The sequence below is a fragment of the Onychomys torridus genome, chromosome 8 (assembly GCF_903995425.1).
Source record: "Onychomys torridus chromosome 8, mOncTor1.1, whole genome shotgun sequence".
NCBI classification, from domain to species: Eukaryota; Metazoa; Chordata; class Mammalia; order Rodentia; family Cricetidae; genus Onychomys; species Onychomys torridus.
Window position 1 is genome coordinate 17,354,966 of NC_050450.1, and position 24,975 is coordinate 17,379,940.

The 24,975-nt window shown below is 43.8% G+C and overlaps 1 protein-coding gene across 1 annotated transcript in view; it reads right to left on the reverse strand.

Moving 5' to 3' along the window:
* The window catches only part of Pdpk1 (3-phosphoinositide dependent protein kinase 1), a 73,758-nt gene extending 49,482 nt beyond the window's left edge, over positions 1-24,276 (reverse strand). The window contains exon 1 of the mRNA XM_036195942.1: positions 24,125-24,276. Within this exon, the coding sequence (XP_036051835.1) occupies positions 24,125-24,148 (24 nt within the window). The 5' untranslated portion in view covers positions 24,149-24,276. The remainder of the gene's footprint in view (positions 1-24,124) is intronic.
* Between the last annotated feature and the right edge of the window lie 699 nt (positions 24,277-24,975).

Here is a 24,975-nt window from a genome sequence, read left to right on the forward strand (position 1 = left end):
CCATGTTACTGCCAAAAACTCCTGGGTAAAATTTAGAATAAATATCTATTAAAAGCTTTACTAAGTGTAATCTATTCTTAGCTAGTAAACAATAACAACAATAGGTTCTTGCTTTTGCTTTGCTAAAGTTAATTTAACACATTAAAGTTGACAACTAAGAATAATTGTGTTTTTAATCTGAAATTATATTATACACCACTTAACCATGAATCTTTCCTTGGGAATTAAATGCATTCAACAAATGTTTCTCCCCACAATCTAGTCAGAAAATTAGAATGATGTTTCAGAGCCTGCAGGCACAGAGATCTGACCCTGGCACCTTGTAATCAGCTTCCAGCTTCAGCGCTAGCTCCTTATAAAAACTTTGGCCTCAAGCCAGGCAGCAGTGTCACACCTCTTTAATCCCAGCACTCAGGAGGCAGAACTGAGTTCGAGGCCAGCCTGTCCTACAGAGCGAGATCCAGGACAGGCAACAAAACTACAAAGAGAACCTCTGTCTCAAAAAAACAAACAAACAAAAAAAGAACCTTGGTCTCCAGGACTCCAGTCAAATGCTGAGATGAACTCTTTTTTTTTTTTTTTTTTTTTTTTTTTTGGTTTTTCGAGACAGGGTTTCTCTGTGTAGCTTTGCGCCTTTCCTGGAACTCACTTGGTAGCCCAGGCTGGCCTCAAACTCACAGAGATCCGCCTGCCTCTGCCTCCCGAGTGCTGGGATTAAAGGCATGCGCCACCACTGCCCAGCTGAGATAAACTCTATACATATGAATATTTGTCACATAGAAAGAACCTTCCTCCAGGGCTGCATGGGCAGGCAGAGAAAGAGAGAACACAACACATACACATACTCCCGAGTGTGGGCATTCCTCTAGAGTTCCAGCCTTATCAAACCACTCCCCTTGACGGCAGCCTGTGATCTGACAAGCTAAGGTCTCTCTGCTCCTCCAGCCATGTCATTGCTGCAATTATACTGCTTATGTTCACTCACACTAACTCACTGAGTCTTCTCCTTCTACTGTCCTTCAACTCTACCCTGGCAAGGCATGGCTTATCCATTATCCATGTAATGGGTAAAGCATCTCTCCAGGCAAGGTGCAAGATCCCTTGGAAGCTATCAGGGGCCTATCAGAAAGTTCCAGAGTCCTGAAGACACTGTGTTTACCCAATCTTTTCCATGTATGAATGTACCACCATAGTAATATGACTACTACAACTGAGAGACCCTAAAGGGAAATGCTGGATTCATGGGTCAAATTTTTGTTTTTAATCCTTAGAAGCTATTCTCTGCTTGAAGTAAGAGAATAAGAAAACCAGTCCCTAGGAGACTGCTTACCACATGAGTAACAGTCATCAGGCAGGAATCCCCTCCAGCAGGCTGGAGAACTCAGTTTATCCCTAACCATCTTCCTGCTGGGCTCCTTAGCTACACAGTCTTAATAAAGAGCTTCTTACTAAAATCAATAATGATCAAGCAAAACACAGAGAGTCTGTTCCACTATTCATGATTAACTCCAAAGGAAATTTTCAAAACAACCTCAACATGTACAGGAAGATCTGTACATCTTTCTGTTCGTCTTTCTGAACAAGAATGACAATCACATGCCTACCAATTTAGAATTGTTGCCAGAAACAGGAAGAAAAGGGAAGGCACTAGGCCAGCCTGAGATTCCACATTCTTGCAGCTAATTCTTGAGCACCTAACCACAGGTTTCAACAGGCCAGAGGTCCTTTGGCCCTCCACTTATCAGCCACTGTTGTAGAGGCCCAGAAACAATGACCATCCAGAAAACAATGTCACCCTTTCCTCAAAGTACCTCTCACTACATGCAGTGCTGGTCTATCTTGTCCAGCCTACATTTATTTATTGTGTATGGAGTGCACGTTGAGTATACATGGAAGCCAGAGGTTGTCATCAGGGGTCTTCCTCCATCACTTCTCAACAACATTTTTTTTTTAGACAGTCTCACTAAACCTGGAGCTCACCAACAACAGGTTACTGGCTCAAGGCAAAGGTCATACAATAAACAGTACTGTAGTTTTACCTGAAAACAAATTTGAGGAGGTTTCAACACTAACCACAATGATCACAAAAGGCAGGATGCAGACTCCTGAGAAAGCAGCAAGAATTGAAGTGTGTAGATAGATGTAAATTAATACAAAGTGTCATCTCCAAAAGCAGTAGGAGACAAGGATCTGGCCTTGATTTAAAAAAAAAAAAAACACAAGACAGTTTCAGGCTAGTGAGATGGGTCAGCATGAGTCAGTAGGTAAAGGCACTTTAGCTTTTCCTTTCAACTGAGTTCAATTCCTGGGATACATTTGGTAGTAGGAAAGAAATGACTCCCAGAAGTTGTCCTTTGACCTCTACATATGTCCTGTGGCAAACAAGTGCTCACACCCACATAAAGCAAACAAATAAATAAATGTAACTTAAATTTTAATTTTTGTTTTTTTGAGACAGAGTCTCTCTTCATAGCCCTGGCATCCTGGAACTCATGATGTAGGCCAGGCTGACCTTGAACTTAAAAGAAACACCTGCCTCTCTCTGCCTCTCAAGCGCTAGGATTAAAAGTATATGCTATTGGGACTGGAGAGATGGCTCAGAGGTTAGGAGCACTGGCTGCTCTTCCAGAGGTCCTGAGTTCAATTCCCAGCAACCACATGGTGGCTCACAACCATCTGTAGTGAGATCTGATGCCCTCTTCTGGCCTGCAGGAATACACGCAAACAGAACACTGTATATAAATAAATAAATTTAAAAAAAAAAAAAGTATATGCTACCATTCCCGGCTCTTCTCTCTCCTCTCTTCCTCTCTCCCTCCCTCTCTTCTTTCTTTCTTCCCTTTCTTTCCGAGAAACCATCCTATCAAGGAACTCACACTCACTGCACTATTGGGATGTCTCTGTTCCTACACAGTGTCCTAGAAGTGTATAGGCCTGCAGATAGTGACTGTCTGAAGAGTCTGTACTCCAGGCCAGCGCCCACCTTCACCAATTAGGAACTCTCCAAATCACCAGTGCCTTCATCTAGAAGGACTTGACTGGGTAAGCAGAATAGTCCCTTCCAAAATAAAAATATCTACAATAAATGACACACACTCCAAGCATCATTGACCACAGGCTTAACTTTAATAAGTACAATGAACTTCATCTAACATCATCAGTTATGTGGACAACATGAACCCCAAAAGGATGTAGAAGGTATCTCAGTTCCACAGGGTTCCTTATAACCATCACAAGAAAATATTAGACAAAGGACTGGAAAGATGGCTCAGTGTTTAACAGCACTAGTTGCTCTGTTCTTCTAGAGGTCCTGATTTAAATTCCAAACAACCACATGGTGGCTTATAACCATCTATAGTGGATCTGATGCCCTCTTCTGGTATGCAGGCATACATGCAGACAAAATACTCATACATAAACAAACATTTAAAAAGAAAGAAAACACCAGACAAATCCAAAATATGGGATATTCTATAAAATGCCTGACCAGTATTCTTTCAAAAAAGAATAAAAAAAGATCATGAAAAAATAAGGAAAGCCACAGGATCAGAGGTGGAGGAGGCATCACAGCTAAATGCAGAAAAACGATCTTTTAGAGGAAAGTAAAGAGATTCCAAATATGTCCTAAGTTCCATCAGCAGTGTTGTCCTATGCTAACATCAGGGTTTGGAAAGGTGTTCGCATTAGGCAAGCTGAGTGGGGGAGTGTTTATTGTAACTCTTAAGTATTTCAAAGGAAAGTTTACTCATTATTTTTTGAGATAGGGCCTCTCTGTAGTCCTAGCAGTCCCGGAACTTATGTATAGACCGGGCTGCCCTTGAACCTACAGAGATCTGTCTGCCTCTGCCTCCCTGCCGGATTAGGGACATGCACCTCCAATGCCATCCCTATTTTTAATTTCTATGTATATGGTGTGTGTGTGTGCAGCAGGGGGGACATGCCACACAATACATGTAGAGATCAGAGGATAACTTTGTGGACTCTGTCTGTTCTCTCCTTCAACCTTTACATGTGTTCCAGGGATCAAACACACATGCACAAAATAAATAAGTGTAATTTAAAATTAAAATAATACTGACTTTGTGTGGAAACTATCTTGATAGCTTTGCACAAATTTATAGAGCTTGAAAAAACTTAGGGTCAATATTCAATAACTAATTTGAATATAGGACTACTGAAAGAAAATAATATACTTGTTTAAAAAAAAAAAAAGCCAGGCAGTGATGGCACACATCTTTAATCCCAGCACTTGGGAGACAGAGATCTCTGTGAGTTTGAGGCCAGCCTGGTCTATAAAGCAAGATTCAGGACAGGCACCAAAACTACAAGAAATCCTGTCTGGAAAAACCAAAATAAAAGAAAGAAAAAGTTTAGTATGAATTTTTCTTTTTGTAGTATCTCTCAATGTAGCCAGGCTAGCCTCCAATTCACAATCCTCCTACCTTCAGAGAACTGGGATTAAAGGCATGAACCATTATACTAGGCTTAGTATGATTTTTTTTTTTTTTTGCATTTTATTTTTTATGTTGTCTGTACTCGGAATTGAACCTGGGTCCTCCGGAAAAAGCACCCAGTGCTCTTAATTGCTGGGCCATCTCTCTAGCCCCAGTATGATTTTGTTGTTGTTGTTGGGGGGTGGTCTTTAGAGACAGGGTTTCTCTGTATAGCCTTGGCTGTCCTGGAACTCACTCTGTAGACCAGGCTGGCCTTAACCTCTGAAATCCACCTGCCTCTGCCTCCAAAGTGCTGGGATTAAAGGCATGCATCAAAACCATCCGGTCCCAGTATACATTTTTTTTTTGTGCGTGGTGGGGGGGGGATATTTTGAGACAGGGTTTCTCTGTGTAGCTTTGCGCCTTTCCTGGAACTCACTCTGTAGCCCAGGTTGGCCTTGAACTCACAGAGATTCACCTGCCTCTGCCTCCCGAGTGCTGGGATTAAAGGCGTACACTGCCACCGCTGCCGCCACTACCACCCAGCCCAGTATACATTTCTTTTTTTTTCTTTTGAGCTGAGGATTGAACCCAGGGCCTTGCACTTGCTAAATCCCCAACCCTAGTATACATTTCTTAACATGACCAACTTCTTTCGCTTATACTGTCGAATGATCTGAGTCTACAAATGAACCCAGTCTCTGTGCAAACAAGCTAAGTAACAAGTAAGGTTTGCCTGGTATGCCCAACCTGCAAACAACAGTCCTTGCAACTAGAAACTTCCTCCACTCTTGGCCATGTCCCTGCTCAGGTAAACCAAACTATCCTCCCCTCTCTTCCTTGGGATGTCCGTATCCACCCACTGGGTCCACCTTGAGGACTGGGTCTTTCCAGCAGACCCTCCAGAACAGCTCCAAGAAGGCTGAACCTTTTTGCCCGAACACCATTCTTGCCAGTCATAAACCACCTGAAATGCCAGACTGTTGACCTTTTCTTTCAGGCCATGGGACAGTCAGTGGTTAGCCAGCCTCACGAGAAGCAAACATCAAGCAAGCTGTCTCCTAAACAGAAATGTTTCTCGCCCAAGACTTTTTTTCAGGCCAGGAGCATGGAGTCCATCTTGTTCATGACCACTTCTTTATACTATCCACCAGACACCTCCCTTGCCCTTCTGATCCAGACATAGTGCTCAGTGCCAACAGCATCTGCACAGGGAAGGCTAAGCCTTAAAAACAAAAACAGCACCACTTAGCCCATGAGGCAAGCAGACTGGTTTTCTGGATTTCTAAACTAAGAATAAAAGAAATCCCCATAAATAAAATCTGTATTTAGATACACATTTAAAAAAATATGGTGTATCTGCCGGGAAGCGGTGGCACACACCTTTAATCCCACCACTTGGGAGGCAGAGGCAGACGAATCTCTGTGAGTTCAAGGCCAGCCTGGGCTACAGAGCGAGTTCCAGGACAGGATCCAAAGCTACACAGAGAAACCCTGTCTCAGCAAAAAAAAAAAAAAAAAAAAAAAAAAAAAATACTGTGTATCTGATAATAATCAAGAATGTACATAAACTCAGTAAAAGACTATAATTTGGACCAATGAAAAACTCATGAAAGAAAAATGTCAAACTGTAGCAAAAATAAAATGAGCTGATAATAGAAAAAACATGCAATGATTGCTATGGATTTCTTTCTGTGACACAAGAAGCAATACATTTTCTCTATCTGGGTCCAGAATAAACTATAGGAGATGTAGGATGGATAAGTGTCCACATTCAATGGGAAGTTAGAAAACAGATCAGGTCTACGATTCTAACCTCCCTAGAATCTGGCTGCTGTAGCTGTACAGAGCAACCCTCCCTAAGGAAGGACTGAACAAAGCCAGGGCTCAGGCAATTCTCTCAAGCTGGTTCTGCTTCCATTAGTATCTAAAGAAAAAGTCCATGTAATGGTACTGCACAACAGCCAGTGTTAACATGCTAGCTCTGACATCTGACATAGCCTGCCTAGGATGATGGAGGCACTCTCAGCATCTACTCACTGCACATCATGCATGAGCACACAGCAGAAAACCCTGAACTACAGTGAGCTGCTCTGAAACGTAAGTGCTAGGACACAACCACCACGACTACTAGCACCCCTACACCATGACCACCAAGAGCACACGTACCCTGGGAATGCGGCTGTGGTTCTGTAGGTAACTGCACCCACCAAGAGCACACGTACCCTGGGAATGCGGCTGTGGTTCTGTAGGTAACTGCACCCACCAAGAGCACACGTACCCTGGGAATGCGGCTGTGGTTCTGTAGGTAACTGCACCCACCAAGAGCACACGTACCCTGGGAATGCGGCTGTGGTTCTGTAGGTAACTGCACCCACCAAGAGCACACGTACCCTGGGAATGCGGCTGTGGTTCTGTAGGTAACTGCACCCACCCACAGAGCACTTACTCCTCTTGCTACCACAGAACTCACTCTGGAAATCAAGCCGAGCCAAGCCCAGGGAAAAGACCGTTTGGACCCTGCCCAAAGTAGGAAAGCCCAGAGCAAGCCCTATACTATTAAGGAAGGTAGGTAGCTTCAGGGGATACAGGGTAAACCAATCCTAAGAATCTTAACGAAAACGGCCTTTCTCTAGGAGTAGGGAGATTGGACTGGCATCTCGGGGGCTCTTCTACAGAAACTGAGGGTGAAGTTGTGTGAGGACAGTGATCCAGCCACACCTCACCAATTAAGGCTGAAGATTCAGCTCATGACATTGGTGCTGGGCAGTAAATTCAGCTAATATAGATTTTTATCTAACAACTGACGGTCAGAACTTCCTAGGGAGAACTTTAGTGTACAAAGTAAACAATAGCTTTGAAATACTACTTTTCAGGGGTTAGGGAATGGGGGGAGGTGAAAACAAACAAACAAAAACAACCAAGATGATAGAAAGGTACTAAAATGACCATGTCATCTGGTGGCTCAGAATTTAGTTCTGGATGTAATTCAGATCTAGTTCTTTGGGTGTTGCTCTACAGGTCCAGGTGTAGTGGGTAGCCATCCCAGCCTTGGCCTGGAAGTTCCAACCCCCACTGAGGCTTTGGTAATGGTCACGCCCACAAGGCAGGGCTGAGGGAGGAAGCTGAAGACCCAGGATGAGAGGAGAGGCTTCTCGGGGTTCCAGGACCCTGGATGCTGGAGGTAGACCGAGCAGAGTTCTCCAGAGAACACCACTGGACTGCGCCACACCTTTCCCAGACCCTGCAACCTATCCCTTCATTTGTAAGTTATCCCACAAAATAAACCTCCCTTTTAAGTACGTGGAGTGACCTTAATAATTTCACGTGGGGCAAATTCCAAAGGCCTAGGTGGCTCCCACCCTCAGCCTTCTCCCCGGCTGGCGGGTACCTAAACCTGCCTGCAAAGTTCCATTTAACCAGGGAACACCTACACGGTTCCATTCCCAAAAAAGGGAGCAGCTAGTCCGGTCTCAGTTCCCTAGCTTAGCCCCCAGACCAGCAAAAACCTCTGTGAGTGAGGCGTTCCCACTCCTCCCTGAGTGCCGGCTCCCCGCCATCTTGGCTCCTGCCTTCAGCTGCCACCAGCCAAGGTCGCCAGCAGGCCCTGCTTTGGAGCTATACCAACGCCTCCTGCTGGCTGAAAAGTGCTACTGTACCCCCCCAAAAACCACGGAAAGGTAAGCTTATTTCAAGTAAAAGTACTTGATAATTTTACACCTTAAAACTGACTAACAAATTCTGAGTAATTCTTGTAATATGGCTGACAACATTACCTCACAAGAATTTAAAATTTTTTTGCCTGTATGATGAATGACATTTTCCTGGAAATACACGACCTCCCTAAGGCATATCTGGCCTGTACCATTTTGGCATTCATTGTAATAATTCACACAGTGTTCAAACACTGGTTTAATAATAAGAACAAAGAGGAGTCATTATTGGACTGATACAGGCTTTAAAAGATAGCAATCAAGGCTTACAGAAAAAGATTCTCTCTCTGTACTCTGCTGACCAGGACTTACATAAAAATATTCTCTCTCTGGAATCTGCTAACTAGAATTTACAAAACAAGCTTATACCCAAAATTGCTTTTATTGATAATAAATATGAGTATTTAATGGACAGAACACTAACTCTCCAGAGTGAAATTGTAGCTACTCAAACACTATATAAGGAAGAAAAATTATCATTACTTGATAAGATATGGTCCATGGAATCATGTGTTTCAGAAGAACATAAAAACTTCCATGATTCCATGAGAAATCTGGAATCCCTTACAAGAGAGGAGGTTTACTCCCTGGAACAGACCCTGGGTGCTCGTTTACAAGCCCTGGAGGAAACTCTCAATAAACATGACAAGGGACCTAATAAGCAGAAGGGTAAGACCATACAGGTTGTAACATCTCCAAATGACTCTCATACAATGGCTTATCCTGTTATCATCCATGAGAAGCCAGCAGATGACACATACCCCGAGCCATATACGACATATACATTAGAACCAATTTCAACAAGAGACTTTAAAAATACAAAGGAAGCAGTAGTTACATATGGGATACACTCCACATATGTAAAACAGATGTTAAATTTGTGGTCTATCTCACATAGAATCATTCCAGATGACTGGCATCAGTTAATTTCATCTGTTCTAGAATATAGCCAGCAGATACAGTGGAAAAGCTGGTTGAGAGAAGAGGCAAGAAATTTAGAACAACAAGGTAAACTCAGAGGTTTTGAGATCTCCCAAGATCAAATACTTGGTGAGGGATGTTTCGCTGACAGGAATGTACAAGCCATTTATGATGAGCATACAATATCCCTATGCCGTACAGCAGCTCTAAATGCTTGGGAAAAAATTCCAGAACCTGGAAAAGCAACTGAGGTATACACAAAGATATTTCAGGGACCACATGAACCCTGCACTGATTTTTTTTACAAAGGCTGAACACAGCTATAACAAAAGCTGTGTCAGATAAAAAATTAAGAAAAGTACTAACTGAGTCCTTGGCATTCGACAATGCTAATGCAGAATGCAAAAGAATACTTACACCATTAAAGATCAGATCAGCTCCTTTGGAAGAATGGATTCAGTATACTAATAGTGTTGAATCTCTTAACTACAGTAATGAGGCTTGGATAGGAGAGACAAATCCCAAAGGTGAAAGAAGGCCCCGTGGTACCAAATGATTTAAATGTGGTACACCAGGTCATATAAGTAAAAATTGTACATGGGGTAATCCTAGAAGTAATACTCCTTTTAGGAATAGCCTAAACAGGAGACCCCAACCACCTCCTGGATTATGTAGAAGATGTGGCAAAGGCCGACATTGGACCAGTGAGTGCAGATCAAAAATAGATATACAAGGCAACCCTTTACTGGTGGGAAACGCTTCAGGGGGCCTCTTGCAGGCCCCCAAATCAAATGTGGTAAGAACATTCCCAGCCACTGTGGAAGTCATTCCTCTCCAGGACAACTGAATAAACCAATGCCTAATGTAAAAACCGATACTGCAATGGATGATAAAACAGCTCTGACAGATGAATCACAGTTTACAGAGAACACAACAAAACAAATATTTTGGCAGACTTCCATAAATGAACAAAGACCAAAGCTTAGAATTCGAATTAATGGCTTGGTTCTGGAGGGCCTGATAGACACAGGTGCGGATGTGACTATAATTACACCAAAATCATGGCATCCGAATTGGCCTCTTCAAGAGGTAGATGTCCAACTTTTAGGAATTGGCACCCTATCTCAGATAAAACAGTTCAAAATGGGTTGAATGCATAGGGCCAGAAGGACAGAGAGGAAGGCTGAAGCCATATATAGCAAATGTAGCAGTAAATCTATGGGGCCGAGATCTGTTACAACAGTGGATACCCAGATTAAAATTCCTACACTCTCAGAAAAGGAATACAGGTCAATGCATGTTTCTAGGAATAATATCGTAACATTCTATAAAAAACAGTCACCAACCACTCAGGCTGTACACAAACAGAGCATAACTGCTGTTAAACTCTCAGAAGTACCAACTGCCTTACCTTTAAAATGGCTAACTAATAAACCTGTCTGGGTTGGACAGTGGCCTTTGACAAAAGAGAAGCTACAAGCTTTAGAACAGCTGGTTCAAGAGCAGTTAAATGCTCAACACATTGAAGAATCTACCAGCCCTTGGAATTATCCTGTATTTGTTATTAAAAAAAAGTCTGGTATGGAGAATGCTGACAGATCTGAGAGCTACTAATAAAGTAATAAAGGGCTCCCTACAGACTGGGATGCCCTTGCCCACTCTGCTACCCAAAGAATGGCCTATAATAGTTATTGACTTAAAAGACTGTTTCTTTACCATACCCTTACAAAAAAAGATAGAGAAAAATTTGCCTTCACAGTTCCTAATTATAAGAATTCTCAGCCAGTCCAGAGATATCAATGGAAGGTCCTCCCACAGGGAATGTTAAACAGCCCCACCTTATGCCAATACTTTGTGCAAAAACCACTGGAGATAACTCATGTAAAGTTTCCACAATCCATAATGTATCACTATATAGATGATAGCCTATTAGCTGATCTAAAGTTAGACACATTAGAAAACATGTTTAAAGAAGTAAAAAAAAGTTTTGCCTCGATGGGGACTGCAAATTGCTCCTGAAAAAAATACAAAGAGGAGATTCTATTAATTACTTAGGATATAAGATAGAGCTACAAAATATTAGACCCCAAAAGGTAAAACTGAGGAGAGATCGATTGAAGACTCTTAATGATTTTCAAAAGTTGTTTGAAAGTATTTCCAACTTATTGGGTATCATGGGAATACCCAAAGATGGACTACAAAATTTGGCTAAAACTCTAGAAGGGGACAAAGAATTAAATAGTCCTAGAGAATTATCAGCTGAAGCTGAGAAGGAATTGGCTCTAGTAGAAAAGACAATTCGAGAAGCACATGTGGATCATGTGCATCCAGAACTTAAATGCATTCTTGTCATATTCCCCTCCAGACATTCCCCCACAGGTATTTTAATGCAGAGGGAAGATACTATATTGGAATGGATATTCCTACCATGTAAACCAAATAAGGAATTAAAGACTTATATAGAAAAGATCTCTGATTTGATTCAAAAAGGTAAATTAAGACTTCGCCAGTTGACAGGAATGGACCCAGCAGAAATTGTAGTACCTTTAACTAATGAGGAAATTTCATCACTATGGAAAGATAATGAATACTGGCAGAGAGCCTGCAGTAACTTTTTGGGAGAGATTAACAACCATTATCCCCAAAGCAAGAGGATAGAATTCATAAAGAAGACTGAATGGCTCCTTCCTCACATTGTATGACACAAGCCAATTTCTGGAGTCCTCACATTCTATACTGATGCAAATAAATCAGGGAAAGCAGGATACAAATCAGGAGACTTAAGTAAAGTGGTACAAAGTCCATACAGCTCTGTACAAAAGGCAGAACTGTAGGCCGTTCTTATGGTACTGATGGACTTCACAGAACCCCTCAATATAGTCACTGACTCTCAATATGCAGAGAGAGTTGTTTTATATATTGAAACTGCTGAATTTATTCCTGATAATACAGAATTAACTTCATTATTCATACAATTGTAGGAAATCATCAGAAAGAGGGAACATCCTATATATATAACACATATCGAATCCTATACAGGTCTGCCAGGACCTCTAGCACAGGTAATGATGAGATTGATCAGTTACTAATAGGTAATGTGCTGGAAGCCTCAGAATCTCCTAAGAAACACCATGTAAATAGCAAAGGTTTGAAGAAGGATTTCTCCATTTCTTGGCAACAAGCTAAGGATATTGTGAAAAAAATGTCCTACTTGTCTCTTCTATAACCAAACTCCATTACCTTCAGGGAGCAATCCAAAAGGTATAAAGAAGTGAAATTTGGCAAATGGATGTGTTTCATTTTGCAGAATTTGGAAGATTAAAGTATGTACACCATACCATTGACACCTATTCAGGATTCCAGTGGGCAACTCCTATGAGTTCTGAAAAGGCTGATTCTATGATTACACACCTATTAGAAGTTATGGCCATCATGGGAATACCTGTACAAATTAAGACAGACAATGCCCCAGCATATGTCTCCAATAAAATGACAGTTCTTTGCTTATTATAATATAAAGCATGTTATAGGTATACAACACAATTCCATAGGCCAAGCAGTCATAGAAAGATCCAATCGAACTTTAAAGGATATGCTAAATAAACAGCAACAGGTAACAATGACTCCTAGAAATAGATTGCATAGTGATTTATTAACCTTGAATTTTCTCAATGCTGATGAGAAAGGAACAACAGCTGCGGAGAGACATTGGATGACAGACAAAACTCCTGAGCTAAACCAACCGGTTTATTTCAAAGATGTGTTGACCTCAGAATGGAAACCTGGATATGTCCTACGTTGGGGAAGGGGTTTTGCTTTTGTTTTCACAGGAGAAGAAAAGCTATGGATACCAACAAAATTAATAAAAATTCGATTCGAACAGGAGAAACCCCTTGATGAGGAGAAGTAAAAGATCATCCACCAATGTGACATCTCTTCAAGTTGTAAGAAAAATTTAACAATCAAAGGTTGGGGTAGGGTTCTGTTTTTGTCTTTCCAGGATAATAGAAATACCCATCTTCCAGAAATCATAAGGCCTTGGATATCCAGATGTTTACAGCAGAAAGAAAGAATCTATTGGTACCAATCTACCAGGATAAGATATTACTGTCTAACATCTATATCTCTATCAATCTAGAATAGTTATGGTTCCAATTCAATTATAAACCAAGCTGGCTTTGGAGATGGAATTGGCTCACTTCTTCTCTAAACCCAAGCATATTGATAAAAGAAAAGGTTGAGAGATTCTTCAGTCCCATATCAGAAGAGCCCTCTGATGTGAGACAGAAGGAAACCAATTATAAGGGACCATTGTCTTCAAGATTCTAATTCTCTCCATGCTTACTCTTGATTTCTCGGAATCCTTTCTTACATGTCATGTCACCTTTAAATCCAAACCTTCTGTTCTGACAAAAAATAAGTTTTTCTAACAGCAATCTCTGAAGTCTCCGGAAGGAAGATGGGGCCCCAAAAACAACAACTCTACCCAGTCCAGAACGATGCCATGGTAATAATCATCATCATACTACACTTCTTGCCAGAATTTCAGACAATCTTACCCATTACTCTGAGAGTTGCTGCAGAATCTACAGTTAGTATAACTGAGATTTAACTATCTGAGCTTTCTCACAATACCCAACAGAGACACCATCGCCCCCTAAACAGCAGGAAGCAGTTCTAAGAAACCGATGGCCCTTCTCCCTAAGGTTTCATATTTCTCAGGGATATGGATGATAGTTCTAGGGTTGGGGGTGGAAGAAACTGTTAAACTCAGTTCAGTATTCTCCTTAAGGAAAGAAAATATGTCTCAAAAAAAAAAAAAGGGAAAAGAAATGGAATGGCTAGGTATAAGATATTAGACTGTCATATACATTAGTAAACAAATTTAGTAAAATAGCAGCCTTAGATAATTTGCACTGTAATTTGCACTGTTATGAATTATTATATGTTGATACAAATATAAACTTTTTATATTCCCATTTAAGATAATTTGTATATTGATACAAATACAGAACTATGTTTGTTATAATGTACACGTATTTTTACTCTTATTTGAAATATTTGTATATTGATACAAATGTAAATTTATATCTGTCATACTGTATGTATGTTCTACTTCTGTTTAAGATATTATGTATACTGATATATATTTAGGATTATTATCATGTTGCACATTGCACTATACATTCCTACCTCTGTTAAAGATATTTTGTGTATTGTCACAATTTTAAAGTCATTGTCCTTTTACTGTACATTTGCTTACAAACTGTTTGCCTTGTTTACATGAAGCTTTAGTCCTTAGGTTGTTTAGGTAAATAAGACTTATAGATTTATTGTCACCTATGCTTGTCATCTCTATAATTATGTTAGTTAGGTTATCCAGATTTATAAATACACAGGTCGGATGGACAGGTAATCTTCAAACACTTCATAGACCTAGAGAATATGGCATTTAAATAACTTAGAATTCTGTTGACGTGAGACACAACTGCTCCTGGCAGCACCAATTTGATCCCGAGAGAATGTTGGGCTTCTAAGACATTTCCATTTGGAAGTTTGTCTTCTTGGCACAAAATGGCCTACTGGGCAAAGAGCTGCCCTTGCCTCAACTGCTGACAGTACGAATGCTGTCCTTTCTGGACAAGCGGGACACAAGGAAAGCGACCACTGTACTTTGCCAAGACAAGGTAAAGATAGTCTTTCAGAATTCCTGCTTCTGAAAATGGTCTGTCAGATACTCTAGGCCTGTAGCCAATTTGAATGGACCAACGATGCTGAGAAACATTAGGTGACTGTCCAGGCTGCCAGCTGTCTCTATCTACTCTTGCAAGACTCCCAAAAGTTGCTTGCGTCCTTCTCCCATTTCTCAGGTATTATTATATTCCTTCTCAGGTCTTTGATGAGGTTGAAGACTAGCAGTTATAGTTACAACTTTATATATATTAGACTCAGGTTCTTTAGGATAGGACACCTTTTGGAATGATCTTTGTAACATGCCACTTATCCAACGCTCTAGACTTCCCTGGATTTTAGTATGTGTTTTTTGCTTGATATTGTTTGTATTTATTGTAAATCCAACTTATCTAGGTCATTATCCCTCATTACTCCTGGACGATATTTGATAACCATTTCTTTGTATATAGTCTTATATTAGGTTAGAACCTTCTTATTTAGACAAAAGGGGGAGATGTAGTGGGTAGCCATCCCAGCCTTGGCCTGGAAGTTCCAACCCCCATTGAGGCTTCGGTAATGGTCACGCCCACAAGGCGGGGCTGAGGGAGGAAGCTGAAGACCCAGGATAGAGAGGAGAGGCTTCTTGGGGTTCTGGGACCCTGGACGCTGGAGGTGGACCGAGCAGAGTTCTCCAGAGAACACCACCGGACTGCGCCATCCCTTTCCAGACCCTGCAACCTATCCCTTCATTTGTAAGTTACCCCACAAAATAAACCTCCCTTTTAACTACGTGGAGTGGCCTTCATAATTTCACCAATATCCAGGACACTCTTATGTTGAGGAAGGGAACTACAAAGACTGATATAGACATGACCCAGCATAAGAGCTGTCTGGGGGCAAAGTTTGCATTGATATTCTAAGCAGAAGATACATCCCTTTCAGTCCCAGAGCTAGGCTGTCAAGCATTGTCCACCAAGGACATGCACCCTAGTATCACTGCAGCCAAAGCTCTGCTCAGATGCAGCTGACCCAAGGCTAACCTCCCATAATCAAGGAGCCAAAACCCAAACCCTTTGTGCTGACGCACGGTATCACCCTGCCATCACCTTACTTTACAATTTCAATACAACCAAAAGTTCTGTCAGTTATGCAAATGCCTAGTCATCTTTCTTTTCCAGGGTGAAACTTGAAAAACAGGCTAAAAAGGACGGATGGTGGCACATGCCTTTAATCCCAGCACTTGGGAGGCAGAGGCAGGTGGATCTCTGTGAGTTCGAGGCCAGCCTGGTCTACAAAGAGAGTTCTAGGAAAGGCACAAAGCTACACAGAGAAACTCTGTCTCGAAAAAAACCAAACCAAAACAAAACAAACAAACAAACAAACAAAAAAGGCTAAAAATACCATTTTTCTTCATTTATGATCTTCAGAAATCCTAAACAGGTTGGGGAGATGGCTAAGTAGATAAAGCGCTTGCCAACCAGAGTTTGGATCCCCAGTACCAACATAAAAAGCTGAGCAAATGTGGTAGAAAACATGTCATATCACCACTCAGAAGGCAGATACAAGGGACCTCCAGGGCAAGCTGCCTAGCTAAACTAACTGGAAGTGGCAAATTCAGCAAGAGACACTGCCTCAATAAATGAGTGAGAAGACACCCATCAACTTAGAGCCTCCATACACATGCACATGTACTCATTCACACATGCAAACACACACATTATGCACAGACACCATACATACAAAGTACATAAAAAATTTTAAATGCCCTAACTCTATAAAGAATCTATATTCCAACACTATTTGGAAGTTCATTCTTGCTCTGTTGTTGATGCTGTTGTTGTCTGGCAGTCCTAGAAGGCAAAGCAGTTCTCTTGCCCCAGCCTCCTGAATGCTGGTATTAGAGGCATATACCACCACATCCACAGCTTTGTGCTGAAACTAAGTTATTTGTTATTAGCAAACATTTTCAGAGTATAAAAATACCAAACCGGAGTGAGGGGTAAGGGGCTGGAGAGATGGCTCAATGGTTAAGAGCACTGACTGCTCTTCCAGAGGAACTCGGTTCAATTCCCAGCACCCTCATGGCAGCTCACAACTGTCTGTAACTCCAGTTCCAGAGGATCCAACACCCTCATATAGACATGCATGCAGGCAAAACACCAATGCAAATGACATAAAAAATAAATGTTAAAAAAAAAATCAGGTGGGCTGGAGAGGTGGCTCAGACGTTAAGAACACCGACTTCACTTCCAGAGGTCCTGAGTTCAATTTGCAGCACCCACATGGTGGCTTCACAACCATCTGTAATGACATGTGGAACCTGCTTCTGTATACATAATCAATAAATAAATCTTTGGCAGGGCGGTGGTGGCACACGCCTTTAATCCCAGCACTCGGGAGGCAGAGGCAGGCGGATCTCTGTGAGTTCGAGGCCAGCCTGGGCTACCAAGTGAGTTCCAGGAAAGGCGCAAAGCTACACAGGGAAACCCTGTCTCGAAAAAAACCAAAAAAAAAAACAAAAAAACAAAAAAACGAAACAAAACAAAACAAAACCAGGGCTGGAGAGATGGCTCAGAGGTTAAGAGCACCGACTGCTCTTCCAGAGGTCCTGAGTTCAAGTCCCAGCAACCACATGGTGGCTCACAACCACTTGTAATGAGATCTGATGCCCTCTTCTGGCCTGCAGGGACACATGCAGACAGAATACTGTATACATAATAAATAAGTAAATAAATAAATAAATCTTTAAAAAAAAGAGAGAAGGATTGGAGTCGGGCGGTGGTGGCGCACACCTTTAAATCCCAGCACTCGGGAGGCAGAGGCAGGTGGATCTCTGTGAGTTTGAGGCCAGCCTGGTCTCCAAATTGAGTTCCAGGAAAGGCGCAAAGCTTTTGCGTTTTGGGGAGACCTAAACTGGGTATGAAGGACAGAGCCTACAAGGGCTATTTTGTCTTCTGTGGAACTTAGTTGTAAGTGTGGTACCTGTGCACCTTTCTCTGGATAGGAGGGAGTCTGGAGTTCACTCAGGGTTGCTGTCTCTTGCATGTTATCATGCTTGTGACTGGCCACTGCTGTTTTTGCATTCGAGAAACCATCTCCAAAAAAAAAAGAGAAGGGGGGGACTGGAGGAGCAGGACTGTGTCCAGTGCTATCACAGGACACAAACCCAGGGATCAGAACCAAGAGGACTGAGTGAAAAAAGAACAAGAGTCACCTAGAGGCTGGAAGCTCTGAAAGCCAAGGGTACAACAGAGTTTACCTTAGAGAAGCAGACACGGAACACAGAACAGATGTGGTGAAGAACCAAGGCTTGGGGAAAGGGCAGCCACCATGGAGTAGACTGGTCAGACAAGGCTGTACAGCCATGGGAAATGTTTATGAGGGGCCTTCCACAGCGGGGAATTTCTTCAGGCAGAGGAAGAACATGAAAAAAGACAAGAGGCCACTGAGAACCTGACAGGCAAAAACATCCTGGACATTTGTCTGGGCATGGGTGCAAGTGAGTGTAGGAGTATAGGTGTGTAGGGGTGTGTGTGTGTGTGTGTGTGTGTGTGTGTGTGTGTGTGTGTGGCATAGCCCTTGGGAGAAACAAAACAAACCAGGAGAGAAGAGGAGGGGGTGCCTGGGGACCCATCCAGCAAGTCATTGGAGTGCTCTTAACCAGGAGAGGAAGCCAGCAGGAAAGGGCAGTAAGAACACAAAAGCGGCAGTGGCTGGCCACAAGCATGATAACATGCAACAGACAGCAACCCTGAATGAACTCCAGACTCCCTCCTATCCAGAGAAAGGTGCACAGGTACCACAGGTTCCACACCTACAACTAAGTTCCACAGAAGACAAAATAGCCCTTGTAGGCTCTGTCCCTCACACCCAGTTTAGGTCTCCCAAAAACAGTCGAAGAACAATGCTTTAACAACAATCTCACTGTAAAAGCTATGTCTCTGGTGGAGTGCATTTTGAACAAAACCTGCTGAGACCTGAGGCCTCTGAAATGGGAAGACCAGCTGTAGTTTCTCCAGGCACACACAGGACACACACAAAAAGAACATCCTTGATATCTAGACAGACCTTCAAACAAGGTCTGTACTATGACTCCCTTCAGAAAGAAAATGACTTGAAACACAGACTGGCACAGAGGGTACTGATCTATCTGTGAAATGAGGGAAATCACCAGGCCACACAAAAACCATTTGCCCACCTTCAACTGACCTCTTGACAAAACTGCAGGCAGAAACCACATATTCATGTTCAGTAGTGAGCAGAGCCTTTCAGCACTGGCTGTTCTAGCTTTTGTGGCTTCTGTATAATCCAGCAACCTAAAAACACAACCCTTGAATCAAGCCCCTTGATAAGGAATCGATCCTTCCCAGTGTGGTCTGCACAAACCTGTAACCCCAGCACTTGGAAAGTAGAGGCAGGACCAGAAGTTCAAGGTCATCCTCAGCTACATACTATGTTGAGTCCAGCCCATTATATGAGATCCCATCTTTAAAAAGGAAAAGGGAGGTGGTCAGGTGTGGTGTTGCACAACTTTAAATCTCAGCATCCAAAGTGCATCTCTGTGAGTTCTAGGCTAACCTGATCTACATAGTGAGTTCCAGGCCAGCCAGGGCTGCAGAGTGAGACCCTTTCTCAATAGGTAATAAATATTTTAAAAGCCAATCCTCTATAAAAAATTGAGTAGCTGTTTTTTGTTTCTTAAAAGACTCTCATTATGTTACCCAAGCTTTCCTCAAACTTAGGAATTCAGGGATTCTCCTGCCTTAGCCTTCCAAGTAGCTGGAACTATAAGCATGCACCAGCATACTTGACAAGTTTATTTTCCTTTTTTTTTTTCTCCGAGACAGAGTTTCTCTGTGTAGCTTTGCACCTTTCCTGGAACTCACTCTGTAGCTCAGGCTGGCCTTGAACTCACAGAGATCCACCTGCCTCTGCCTCCCGAGTGCTGGGATTAAAGGTACGCACCACCACCACCTGGCTACCACCCAGCTTTTAAGTATCTTTCTTAACACATTTAAAAACAACTTGCAATTTCTTAGAGTGAAAAAAATCAACTTTAATGTCAAGAAAATTTCCTGGATTAACAATAAAAACAGACATTTTCTGTGACTATATAATGCAAACAAAGGTCAGGTACCAAAGCAGAACCCAACAGCTATCGCAATCCCAAAAGCCCTTTCTTATCACAGAGAAAACTCATCCCTATGACTCTAAGAGTGCTCACTGCTCTGATCTAACAGCTGGAGACTGAACATACAGCCTGCTCACAACATTCAAGTAACTTTAAAAAGGTCTGGCATCACACCAAACAACTGAACAATATGATCCAGTCACAGAAGAATGCATGACTGAGAAGATCTGACTGATACATGTCCCAAACTTACAGTTTCCACACAACACTGCCTCCCCACTTGACTTGCCCTTTGAACCTGCCTTCAAACCAACTGCACTGCATACCCCATTGCCACCTGTCACCCCCAGACAGGCCTGGGCCACTCGCACCTGCTGAGGGAGTCATTTCTGTACCAGGGTTCCTTTGCAATGACTTGCTTTCCTCATAGAACTGAAAAACCACACGGGATTCCCTGTCCACTCCACAGAAGACACTACTTGGAAAGAGGAAAACACATTCTGAGGACTATTCTCCAAACACATCACCTCAAACAGCCTCATCTCTATAGCACTCCCAGCTCATCACTTACATGCCCATCTCTGACTCCTACCAGGTTCAATCACTATCTAGGAGTACCTTCACTCCAGCTCAAGTAGAGATGAAGACATAGGCTGAAAAGGGAGGCACATGTCCCCAGGAGCCACCTGTTCCTCTTCTCCAAAACTGTACTGAAAGCAGCCTAAAAGCAAAGGCCCACCTTCAGCCCTATATCTCTGCAGACAGCTACTAGCTAAGATAATATCCTCCTAATAAAATCCATGTCAGAAAGATTTTTTAAAAAGTGCTCCGAGGTTGAGTGTACTTCCTGCTTTTCCTTGGAACCCAAATTTGGTTCCTGGCACATCTATCAGGTGGCTTTTAACCACCTGTAACTAAAGCTCCAGGAGATCTGAGACCCTCCCCTGGCCTTTGAGGGCACCCACGAACACATGGGATTTACTCACACACACATATAAATGTTTTGAAAAGAAACATAAAACAAGCTCTGATTCCATCTCTTATGGGGACCTTGTAGTGCCTGCATCATTGGAGATTGAAATGCATCCTGTTCCATGACAGGCAGAGCACCTAAGCACTAACTCAAGAAATGTGGCACAGCCTGAAGTTAAGCTCTGCAGTTAAGAGCACTTCTTTCTTTTGCAGAGGACAGGGGTCAGGTTCCCAGCACTCACATGGTGGCTAACAACCATCTACATCTACAGTTCCAGAGGATCTGATGCCCTCTTTCAGCCTCCAAGGGCACTGCACACACATGATGTACAGACAAGCATGCACCCATACACATAAAATAAAAATACTTTTGTTTTTTCAGACAGGGTTTCTCTGAGTAGCCCTGGTGTGTGTCACCATGGTCCAGCTAAAAACATATCTTTAAAAAAAAAAAAAAAAAAAAGCCAGGTGGTGGTACACATCTTTAATCCCAGCACTTGGGAGGTAGAAGCAGGTGGATCTCTAAGCGTTCCAGAGAACACAACGCTACACAGAGAAACCCTGTGGGGGTGAAGGAAGGAAATGTATCAGGCCTGGTTGTGTGGCACACACTTTTAATCCCAGCACAAGGGAAACAAGCAGGTAGATCTCTGTGAGTTCAAGGCCATCCTGGTCTATATAGCAAGCTCCAGGCCAGCTAGGGGTTATATATTGAGATCTTATCTCTCTTTTTTTTTTAAAGATTTATTTATTATGTATACAGTGTTCTGCCTGAATGTATGCCTGAAGGACAGAAGAGGGCGCCAGATCTCACTACAGATGGTTGTGAGCCACCATGTGGTTGCTGGGAATTGAACTCAGGACCTTTGGAAGAGCAGCCAGTGCTCTTAACCTCTGAGCCATCTCTCCAGCCCGAGATCCTTATCTTTAAAATATTATTTTTCAATGATTTGATAATCTGAGGGCACTTTTTTGCATGCTTTCTGAATTTCCCTGACAGATGCAGCACCTTTGGAAAATCTAAAGCACCTTAAATTCTCAAGTCCCCATGTCTCCCTCTGACCAAACCACATCTCTTTTTTCCAAAGGGGGATGGGAGGGGGTATCCAAGCCTCACCCCAGCAGAGCACCAGTCCTCAATAAGGGCAAACCACACACAGCTTCTTCCAAGCAGGTGTTTTCTGACAGGACACAACTGAAATGAGCCCCAGGGCCTGTTTCAAAGAATGTGATCATCTACCCAAAGAAATATAATGTCCCTCTTCCTCCAATATGGCACACTTAATATACTTAGGAGGTTCAAGCTCCAGGAAGACACCCTGGGCAGTTTCTTACTCCCTAAGATGCCCACAGAGCCTCCCCTTGGGAGATCCTCACATGACAGAAGAGTGACACTGGGTTCTCTATCCCAAACCCAACGTTATGAGTCAATTACTTGACCTCACCTGTAAAATGGGAACAATATCTACCTCCCAACACAACAGGAATGAAGTATGTATCTAAATATCTGCCTTGAAGAGCGAGCTCAATAAACGGTACTTAAGCTTCTGGCCCACCATATGGCAGACTAAGCTAAACCTATTTCCACAGTGTCAACATGCCAGGTTAAAGTTCAAATGCAAATACACTTTAACCATGCAAATTTTCCAGTCCTCAGATGAAAATCCATCACAGGAGCCATCTCTGTCATTCCTAACAGGAAACAAGGCATATTCCCACATGTAGGGGGACTCTCGATGACAAAGTTCTTCTCATTTCTTTACAGATTTGAAAGAAAGAGTCTACCATTTATTCTGTAATTCTCTTCTGCTCACTGAAAAAGCTGCCCGATGACAAGAAAATTGCAGATATCAAATGCCCATCATGGAAGTGCCAAGACCATGTGAAAAAAACTCTTCCTCTTCACACAGACAGCATCAAATACACACGTTATACACTGCAACAGCACCACTGTGTAAAAGTTCACTTCATAAGCATCCACAATACTGTCACTCCGACTTCCACCGAGCACCCCGGGGAAAGACACGAGTGTTGCAACACCCTTTTTGCCTTTCGCCATTTTCCTCAACTGGATGGGTCCTCCTCCTTCTAGAACTTGAACGAATTGTCACCCGTCTCTCCAATGGAAGGTTGTAACTTGGAAGTCCGCAGATGAGCTGCAGAAGGCTCAAGAACCTCTAGTAGCAACAAAACTCAGAGCAGCTGTGCGTGCTTCTCAAAGGGAGCCCACACTTTCAGATTCTCAAAGGGGCTCATGACCCTCCAGAAACATCTAAAAACCACGACACAGACGCATCCTAGACCAAACTGGATCAAGTGAGTCTCTTGGGTCTGCCTGAGTAAAGAGACCTACAACCCTCTTCCCGCCCCACCCCACCCACAAAGACGGTAGGGGTAAAAGACCAAACCCAAGAGCTCTGGACCTATGAGACAAGCAGATCACCACTGACCTACAGCCCTAGCCCAAGGGGGTCTGCCTTCTGAACCAAATTTTGCTAGGCGGCTGACATCATTGCATCACCCACTTCACACTGCATACAAGGTAGACCTACCTTGATCCTGAGAACTCTAAAACTTAACAGAAAATACAAGACAACTATGGATACTTTTAACAACACAGAGAAAACAGAAACATTTCACCCAACAAGTGGTCGATTTGGTTTGGGGGTTTTGTTTTGTTTTGTTTTTCCCCTAAAACCCCTCCTCCCTGTCAAACTTAGGCTGCCCTTACTGGGGCCTCTCAGCCCGGCCTCCCAGAGCTTCCCACCTCACTGAGCGCAGAACCACAGGCAAGAGGAGCACCGAAAGGCCCCGCTGACCAAGAATCTGGGAAGGCGCTGCCAGCATCAGGTGCTACAAGCAGAAACTCGCATCTCCTGCTTCCCAAGACCCCCCTTTAGGTAAAGGCCAGAGGTTTCTCCTCCGCAGGCAAGACTTCAAGGTAAGCCCAGAGGCTCGGCTCCAGGCTGCGCGGAGCCGAAAACAAACTTTCCAGGCACTTCCACCCCGCCCGCCCGGGTGACACCTCCCGGCCTCCCCCGCCCTCCGCGCCCTGTCAGCGCCCCCGGCTGCCGCCGCCAGCTCCAGCCGGGGCCTGCGTTCCCCGCCGCAGCCGAGAGGCACCCTCGGACGGCGCCAGCAGTCCTGCCCGCCACCCAGCCGCAGGTGAGGCGCCGCCCGGCCCGCGGCACCGGGCCGCCCCGCCTCGCCTAGCAGAACCCGGGCGACCGCCACGCTCCCGGGTAACGGACCGGCGCGCCCTGTAGCCGCCGCGCGCTCACCAGCTGGCTGGTGGTCCTGGCCATGAGCCCCGCGTCGGCGCGGGCGCCTCCCCCGCAGCGTTGCGCTGCTCGGCGCCTCCTCAGCGTCCTCCTCCCCGCGGCGGAGCCCCAGCAATGGCCGCCCTCATCCTGCGCCCGCCCCGCTGCCTGCCGCCCCCAGCGCCACCCCGCCCCCGCGCGACGCTGGGTGGGACTTCCGCGACGCAGCCGCCGCTACCCACGTCTATTGGTCAGTATACCTATCATTCGCCGCGGGCCGTGAGTGCCCCGCCCCCGCCCAGGAACCGCATTTCCGGGTTAGGTCCCGGCGCGCCCGTAGAGGGAGACCCAGAGAACCAATCCAAGGCGACGGGGAGGGGCTGGGTCTAGAGCGCCGAGCTGTCATCCGCGTTCCCTGTCAGGTAAACTGAGGCTCAGCGGCCGGCCGACCAAGGTCAAGCCTGGGGCAGCAGCAAGGCTGAACTTGAACCCGCTGCCTGGACTACTTGAATGTCTTTGATTCCAGCTCACGAGTGATCCGGGAGAGAGATTGGGCTATCCTATTATTTGAAGCAGAAAACAAGCCGTCCTGTCACTGACAGCCTCGGAAACTGTGCCTCTATGTTGGTGGGTGTCGCTTTTCTCTTTGGGTGTCTTTGTGAGCTTGCTTTTATTCTTTTTATTTCCTTTCCCCTCAACAAGATCTCACTCTAGCCCAGACTGGCCTCATACTTGCAGCAATCCTTCTGTCTCAGCCTCCCAACTGCAGAAATTACAGGTGTGAGCCACCACACCCTGCTTTAGTTGATTAATGACAACGCTGTTGTTGGGGTTTTTTTAATTGTGGTGAAACGAATACAAATTTTACAATC